Raw genomic sequence first — 8,767 nt, 5'->3', positions numbered from 1 at the left:
GTGAGAGAGATGGAGAGGGGAAGATATGCGGAAGAAACGGAGGGATAGAGGGAGGGAGAGATGGAGAGGGGAAGATATGGAGAAAAAAAGGGATGGAGAGATGGGAGAGATGAAGGAGAAGGTGAACTTGTTTTCTGGTGCTAGGAGAGGTGCTAGAGCGGTAAGATGTGAGAGAATTCCGTTGGGGGCTGTGTTGTAATAGGGTTTAGGCACGGGAGACTTTGGGGTGGGTAAGGTGTGTGTGTGTGTGTGTGGGGGGGTGATGTTTGGTTGAAGAGGGGTGTCAGTAAGGGTGGAGGAGGGAGAAAATTAGACTTGGGGTGGGGGGTCTTGGGTAGCGGAGGGGTGCGAGACTTTTGGGGGTTGGGGAGGGGATTTGGGGTTGGTGGTACATGACCTTACAGCTGAAGATGAATGTTCCAATGGCACGCATGCTCTGGTGAACATTAGTAACACGCAAACACCAGTGTGGGCAGATGTGCCATGCTAGCTATTCATATGTGTATGCTCAGAACATGACCTGTTTAACAATTCATCGGTTTCACTCCCCCTTACCACACTAAACAGCAACAGCACTGTTTGCATATATTATGGCCGGTTAGGTTAGGTTGGGTGGTTAGGGAGTTGGTCTTTCAATCTGGGGGTTGAAGGTTCAAATCCCACCTGACCTCTCCCTACACCTCCATCAAGGCTGAAGAGCACCTTGAGCAAGGCACCTAACCCCACATTGCTCGCTTTATGTAGCCGGCATGCATACAGTATGCTACTGCATTTGGAAATTCTTTAAACCTTGCAACTTGGAGGTGCAACTTGGTGTGCAAGAGATGCACTATCTGAGTGGGAATTAGTGCTATTGTACAGAGGGCCCTATCGGGTCCTAGCTGATCAACAACAATAACCCTACCCTACTAGCATAAGCTTATATATAACAGTGAATTATAGCCAATGTGTGTCCGTAACCCTTACTTACTAAGAGTCAGTTCGACTTACATTAAAATAGTGTTGTCCTGCTTCAATTGGTCCTACCAGGTCCTGCGAGGTTCTATATCTGCCAGAATAACTAAACCGCGCAGTCCTGTTTTGCCCTCCCAACGTTATCGGTGATCTGCTTGTTTTCACGATTTCACGCCGGTAGAATGGCTTGTCGCTGACCCCACGAGCTGTCCAAACAGCAGCCACGGTGTCTGTGTTTCCGCCAAATTGCTGCGTGCTCAACGAGCCACAGATAAGTTAAAGAAAACATCTTTAAACCACGTGACCGCACACCTTATCAGATTTACCTCTCGAAGTGTGACTAAATGATAGCCTATGCTTATGGAGGACAGATGCTATCGTCGGAGCCACTGTGATACAGTGGGTTGTCTTGACTAGACTTGACTGAGACTATTTCTATTTCGTTATCATAGTTGCCACGCTCCCATAACACGCTGGGAAACGAATTTATTCAAAGGTTTGCATATAGAATAACATTAATGAAGTGTGATAAAGCATGCGCCCACTCTAATTATGACGATATGCAAGCTGATTGATATAATGTGTTCATTCTCACCAGCGTGCGTGCGTGCATAATAGGCGTGCGTGCGTGAGTGTGTTTGTGTATATTTACTCTAGTGTGAGGAAAACAAAACAACACTTCAGCAGCCGCATTTCTGTTCTAAAGAGAAATCTGTTTTTCCACACACACACCACACACACTCTTTTTTTGACTGTCCATTTTTCTGCCGAGAGAGAGAGAGAGAGAGAGAGAGAGAGAGAGAGAGAGAGAGAGAGAGAGAGAGAGAGAGAGAGAGAGAGAGAGAGAGAGAGATGACTGCAAGGAGGCGGCCCCTGTGTTGGCTCCTTATACAGGCACTGGCGAAGATGACCATAACCCAACCTGCCAGCTCTACTCGCTCCTCTCCCCCGCACTCACATCTCAGACACGCACCGACACACCAGACTCTGACTGCTGCTGCTCCATTCCCCCGTGCTCATGAACACATCCGAGGAGCCTCCGTGGAAACAACCCCACTCTTTCCTTTCACGTATGGACTTTGGGGAGCTTTTTCCACGGCAAGAATACTGGGGATATTGACCTGATTTTACACGCCATCCGTGTGGATTTTTTATTGGAGTGGGTTGCCATCGCCTTTTTGCGCACGACTTTTAACCAGCGCTGAGATGAATTTAAAACGGTCGGAAATCAAGTAAGTTACACTGATAAGAGATTCTCTTGGCGTGGTTCTGCGCTTGGTGGGGATTCCCTGTGCGCGCGCGCGTGTGGGGACTGACAAGCGCGTGGAGCTCTGAGCGCACGCAGCCAGCAGGGGAGAAAATGCACTTCTCGCCTTCCTCGCTCCTGCTCGGCGCGCGCAATTACAGCGGCGGGGACAACTACTCTTTGCCATTGCTGCACAGAGACAGTCTCTTGATGATGAGTGGCACTGGAGGACACGCCGGCAACTTTAGCGACGCCGAGGCGGGCAACATCTCCGACCCGTTCGGGCGTAACGAGGAGGTGGCCAAAATCGAAATCACCGCCCTGAGCATTACCTTCGTGGTGGCGGTGGTGGGGAACGTGAGCGTTCTCCTGGCGCTCAACAGCAACGCCAAGAAGAAGAAGAAGAGCTCGCGGGTGCACCTCTTCATCAAGCACCTGAGTCTCGCGGACCTGGTGGTGGCCTTCTTCCAGGTGCTTCCGCAGCTGTGCTGGGAGATCACCTTCCGTTTCTATGGGCCGGACTTCCTCTGCCGGATAGTGAAGCACCTACAGGTGCTGGGGATGTTCGCGTCCACTTACATGATGGTGATGATGACCCTGGATCGGTACATAGCCATCTGTCACCCGCTCAAGACACTGCAGCAGCCGACGCAGCGGGCCTACGTCATGATCGCCACCACCTGGGCTTGCAGTTTGGTGCTGAGCGCGCCACAGTACTTTATTTTCTCCCTGAGCGAGATCCAAAACGGCTCGGACGTCTACGACTGCTGGGGACACTTTGTCGAGCCGTGGGGCGTGCGCGCCTACATTACCTGGATCACGGCGGGGATTTTCCTCGTGCCCGTGGTGGTGCTGGTGATCTGTTACGGCTTCATCTGTCGCAGCATCTGGATGAACGTCAAGTACAAGACGCAGAGGCGCGCGGGGACAACCGCCACCGGAGCGGAGTTGCCTCCACACCGGAGCGGGCTGATCGGCAAAGCGTCAGTCAGCAGCGTCACCATCATCTCGCGGGCCAAACTCAGAACCGTCAAGATGACTTTCGTGATCGTGCTAGCGTACATCATCTGCTGGGCCCCCTTCTTTATCGTACAGATGTGGTCGGTGTGGGATGCCAACTTCTCCTGGGACGGTACGTTATTTTCTTTCCCCCTTCTACTGTTGTTTCCCAAAGCACCCCCTCCCCTCTCTGTGGCATGTCCCGTGCGCCAGTCTAGACTCCACGGCGCGCGACTAAACTATGTCGTTATAACCATTGGGAGGGGAGATAATAACAGAAAAGAGGCGCTTTATTTGCATAGTTCCACACACTTAATTAGGTTAACCCGCCTAGGTCACACACAGCTTCACGTGCACTTTGGACATCTTTTGGCAAAGTCAAAGCAGACTGGTGCGTCTGCTGTTTATGTAAGCCACGTCTCCAAAACACACACTCACTACATGTGGCAGATGTTAATCAGTGCTGCTGGTGTTACGCGTTTAGTGTGTGTGTGTGTGTGTGTGTGTGTGTGTGTGTGTGTGTGTGTGTGTGTGTGTGTGTGTGTCTGTGTGTCTGTGTGTCTGTGTGTGTCTGTGTCTGTGTGTCTGTGTGACTATTGAATAATGTGGTTTTCTTTTGTAATAAAAACCTGCTTTTTGAGCTTAGTGTAAAACGTAGATGCTACTGTATTAACATATGTCTTTAAGTCCTAAAAAGGACAAAGATGTCTAATCTAGTCAGTTAAATATGGAATGACTCATTCATGTTATGAAATATATGTCCCTCTGTGTGTGTGTGTGCGCGCGTGCGTGCGTGCGCGTTAGCATGCGTAATGTTCATGCCAAATACATTTAGTATATTTTATATCTGTCACGGACGATGTATAATGACTCACTATTATTATGCAACTTTTACTTTACTTTCATTTTTCAGGACAATGCACATTCAGAAACATATACATATAGAAACATATATGTAAATGTGCTGGATTATTGCACAAAGGCTAATTTCCATCTGGTGGACTGGCGTCTGAATGTCCTGTGTGTGTGTGTGTGTGTGTGTGTGTGTGTGTGTGTGTGTGTGTGTGTGTGTGTGTGTGTGTGTGTGTGTGTGTGCGTGTGTTTGTGTGTGTGTGTGTGTGTGTGTGTGTGTATGCGAGTGTGTGTGTGTGTGTATGCGAGTGCGTGTGTATGTGTGTGCCATAACATGATCTCATTGCTCACATAGGGCAATAATGGTGCCAAACATGTCCGGCATTCCAGATGCCCCGTGACTGGTGAATGTATGAGAAACGGAGCATGGCGTGTTGAGAATTCATTGTTTTCCCCAAAGAGCGCTTTCTAGGAATAACACCCAGATGGGCCATAAACGCTCAAGCATTTTAATCCATCAACATATTTCACTCCTCTCTCCCCTTGCCCCCCCCCCCCCCCCCCGTTCCTCTTTCTCTCTCTTTCTGGCTATCTCTTTCTCTCTCTGTTTCTGGCTATCTCTCTCTCTCTCTCTCTCTCTCTCTCTCTCTCTCTCTCTCTCTCTTTCTCTCTGCGATTCTATCTGTCTCTCTCTGTCTGTCTGTCTCTGTTTCTGTCTCTCTCTCTGTCTCTATATGTGTGTGTATATCTGTCGTTCTGTCTGTCTCTGTCTGGCTTTCTCTTTCTCTCTGTTGCTGTGTGTGTATGTGTGTCTCTCTCTCTCTCTCTTTCCGTCTCTCTGTCTTTCTCTCTGTTACTGTGTGTGTATGTGTGTACGTCTGTCTGTCTGTCTCCCCCTCTCGCTCTGTGTGTATGTGTTTCCGTCTCTCTCTCTGTGTCTCTGTCTCTCTCTCTCTCTGTTGCTGTGTTTGTATGTGTGTCCATCTCTCTCTCTCTCCTCTCCATCTCTTTCTATCCCTCGCTCTCCCTTTCCCCTCCATCCCCACCTCTCTCTCTCCCTCTCTCTCTCTCTCTCTCTCTCTCCCTATCTCTTTCTCGCTATCTCTCTCTCTCTCTCTCTCTCCATCCCCAGACTCTGAGAACACGGCGGTCACGCTCTCGGCGCTGCTGGCGAGCCTCAACAGCTGCTGCAACCCCTGGATCTACATGCTGTTCAGCGGCCACCTGCTCTACGACTTCGCCCGCTTCTTCCCCTGCTGCGCCCGGCTGGGCCTGGTCCGCGGCGGCGCCTCCTGCCGCAAGGACTCGGACGGCAGCCTGCGCCGCACCACCCTCCTCACCCGCATGCCCCCCATCGTCTCCTCCGGGTACGGCAACGGCAACGGGAGCGGGAACGGGAGCAGGAACGGCTCGCGCAGCGGCGGACACAACAACGAGGGCTCAGACATATGGAGGGGGGATAACTGTGACAGCTCGCGCAAGTCCAGCCAGTCCCTGCCGATGGAGGGGAACTTCAGGTGAAGTCCAGAGAGGAGGACGAGGAATAAAGACATAGAGAGCTGTATGTGAGAACTGACAGAACGTTTCACTTTTGTGTGTGCCGAATGTAAATTGTGTGAAAAAAAAAGCTTCATTCTTCCTTATTTAAGCACCTCAAGGATTTTCAACAACTCACACAAGTCATGTCGCTGTGTACTGAAGGAGGCTGTAGGCCAAGAGGACATGAGACTTTTTTTCATAACATCTTCAATTGAACACTTTTCGGAGTGCTTTCGGAGCAGCAGCAAACTGTGGATTGTGGGCCCTATGTACAGTCAGCTCCACTGGACCCCCCCATATATCTACATTACACTGTCTGGGCCCCCTATACACACTACATGGGGCCCTGGTAACTCAGTCACACTTCACCCCCTTGTACCACACCACTGGGAGCAGGTATAAGTTGCATACATTGGCAAAGACATAAACTTTCATAACACTGTTTTCTGGTAGTCGTAACCAGTAGTCGGATAAAAGCGGAACTTTATCCGATGTCATAGCAAAAAGACTAAGAAGGATGTGAGAGATGTGACAGAGGTGTGTGTGTGTGTGTGTGTGTGTGTGTGTGTGTGTGTGTGTGTGTGTGTGTGTGTGTGTGTGTGTGTGTGTGTGTGTGTGTGTGTGTGTGTGTGAGAAAGTTGTGAGAGTGTGAGTGCTCAATGCAGCAAAACGGTTCGACACACTACCAACACCACACAGCTATCCTTCCTCATTCACAATTCAACACCTCAAGGATTCAAATGGTGCATACACACCGCAACCACACCATACACACCACTTAAAGTCCACTGAACGTGTCCCGCATCAGTTCAAAATGGTTAGAATACATGTAAACAGATCATGCCTTGCACACAGGAGCGCAGTGTAAGCGCGGCGCATGTCCGGTCCGATCGGACATGTCCGTGATGCTTCTTGAAATTAGAACCTATAGAATTAGAGTCTATTTTCCTGCGCAGCCGTCTGCGTTCAATGAGCGGCTTCCATGAAAAATGAATGGCTGCTGCCCGCAGATAGAACGTGGACGCTGACTGTGCAGTGTGAAAGGCAGCCCGCGAACCTGTCGGACTCGCAATGCTTCCGGACACGCTAAGCGAACGCGAATATCTTGGTGTGTGTGTACCGTAACAACTCACCACTCCCTGCCCGTGGAGGGCAACAGCACACTAGATGAAGATTAAGAACAAGAGGAGACGAGAGCTATCTGAGGACAGTGAGCGCTCTGTGTGGTGAATAATGGAACTGCTCTCGTTGCCATTTAATCATCTGAAGTACATTTGACTTACCAACAACAACAATTGATGACGATGAAGGAGAAGAAAGACCGATGTGAAAAAATGTGTGTGCCTAACACTTTTGAGAACTGTGTGAGTGTGTGCCCAATGAAGAAAAAAGGGACAATGAAAAAGACAACAACATACTGCTATTCTTCCTCGTTTAAAGTATATTGAACATATTTGATGTGTTTCTCGACTGAGAAACGCAAGGGTGTAGACGTTGTGAGAATGGGGGTGGGGGGTTGCTTGCGGATGGGGGTTATATAACCCACTACTAGCCTGCTATTTGTCCTCATCAAGGACTGCAACATCACATCAAAGGATTGTGACAACTCACCCAAGTTGCCCTATTAATCATGATTTATATCATATTATCTGTTATACATATATCCCAACAACTGAGGGAGTGTGTAAGAAGAGAGATAGAGAGAGAGGGAGAGAGAGAGAGAGAGAGAGAGAGAGAGAGAGAGAGAGAGAGAGAGAGAGAGAGAGAGAGAGAGAGAGAGGAGATGAGAGAACTGTGAAAGCATGTGCCAACTTTAATCCTCATCAACACCAGATCACTCTCTTTCATTGCTCTAATGTCTAAAATATATGATGTGTATGACATATCAACTGAAAATTGTGCAAGCTTGTGTGGTGGCAAATGGAGAAAAAACACCAAAATTAGACTTGATCGTATAGGATCTGTAGCATCACAATAACAACATCACCTTTTATTATCAACAGTGACTGAAAAACACACTACCACTGATTGGTACCTGTGTCAAGAGAGGAGGGGAAGTAGGGCATCATGCTTAAAGGTGCACTGTGTAATATTTTTAGTAATTCATTTCCAGGATGTATGCTGCCCAATCGCAAATGTTAACTTTTTCATGAATTATTACCGGCATCATCAAATACTAAGTATTATTTCGTTATGACTGGGAAAATTACACTTTTCATACATGAAGAGATGGATCTTCTGAATGACCAAAAATAGACATTTACAGTACTTTGGGTACACTCATATATATTAGTTTCTTATATCGTAATTTTTTTTGAAAAGATCCAATTTGGCAATAGGCACAGCAGTTTCAATGAGCATCGTAGTTGCAATACCTACTCTCGCCACCATCCTACACAGTGCCCCTTTAAGCACCCGATGGGAATCGGGTTTGACTCAGGCCTGGGTCATGTCCCAACCCTAACACATCTCTCTCTCACTCTCTTCTTGTCATGATTTTCACTATCCTATCCACTAAAAAAGTATCACCAATGACAATGACAACAACAGTAAAAACATTTAAAAATAGAGAGTTCAAGAGCAACATGTTTGTGCCTTCTTCCATATGAGTCAGAGGAATACAAAGAACCATTTCGGCGTTCTAGTTCTAGGTATGTTTTCAGATGGAACCAGGGCTCTAAATTACCTTTTTCATCACCAGCCAAAATGGCTATTAGATGTTGATCTTACTAGCCAAACACACACTCACTAATGGGTGAAAGTGGCTAGTAAATGTGTCTTTTCTCTCAGCCAAACGGTAATTTCACCAGGATTTGGCCGGTTGGTGAGTGTTAATTTAGAGCCCTGGATAGAACCCTAGAGCCAGGGCTGGACTGGCCATCTGGCATAGCGGGCATTTCCCGGTGGGCCCCACACCCTCGTGGGCCCTATTTTCAGAAATGTAAAAATATATATGCCTAGAGCCCACTGTGTGCCATTGATTGTCTGGACTAAAAAAACTTCTTACTCATATATATATATATATATATATATATATATATGTATATTTTAACGGGCCCACGAGGGTACGGGGCCCACCGGTGACTCAGTTCTGTGCCACTAATTAAGAGGGGCCCCTTTAAGCCACAAGTGCCCGGCCCCTTTTCTCCCCCCAACTCCAGCCCTGCCTAGAGCCCA

At 48.2% G+C, this 8,767-nt stretch overlaps 1 protein-coding gene across 1 annotated transcript; it reads left to right on the top strand.

The window, feature by feature from the left end:
- The first annotated feature begins 1,896 nt into the window (after nt 1-1,896).
- On the top strand, nt 1,897-6,005 carry LOC134460110 (arg8-vasotocin receptor-like). Its single transcript, XM_063212574.1, has 2 exons — nt 1,897-3,332; nt 5,184-6,005. Exons 1-2 carry the CDS (start codon nt 2,315-2,317, stop codon nt 5,570-5,572), a joined length of 1,407 nt encoding a protein of 468 aa, XP_063068644.1. The 5' UTR covers nt 1,897-2,314; the 3' UTR covers nt 5,573-6,005.
- Nucleotides 6,006-8,767: the final 2,762 nt, after the last annotated feature.

This window comes from Engraulis encrasicolus, chromosome 12, assembly GCF_034702125.1.
Source record: "Engraulis encrasicolus isolate BLACKSEA-1 chromosome 12, IST_EnEncr_1.0, whole genome shotgun sequence".
NCBI classification, from domain to species: domain Eukaryota; kingdom Metazoa; phylum Chordata; class Actinopteri; order Clupeiformes; family Engraulidae; genus Engraulis; species Engraulis encrasicolus.
This window is presented reverse-complemented; position numbering and strand designations above follow the sequence as displayed.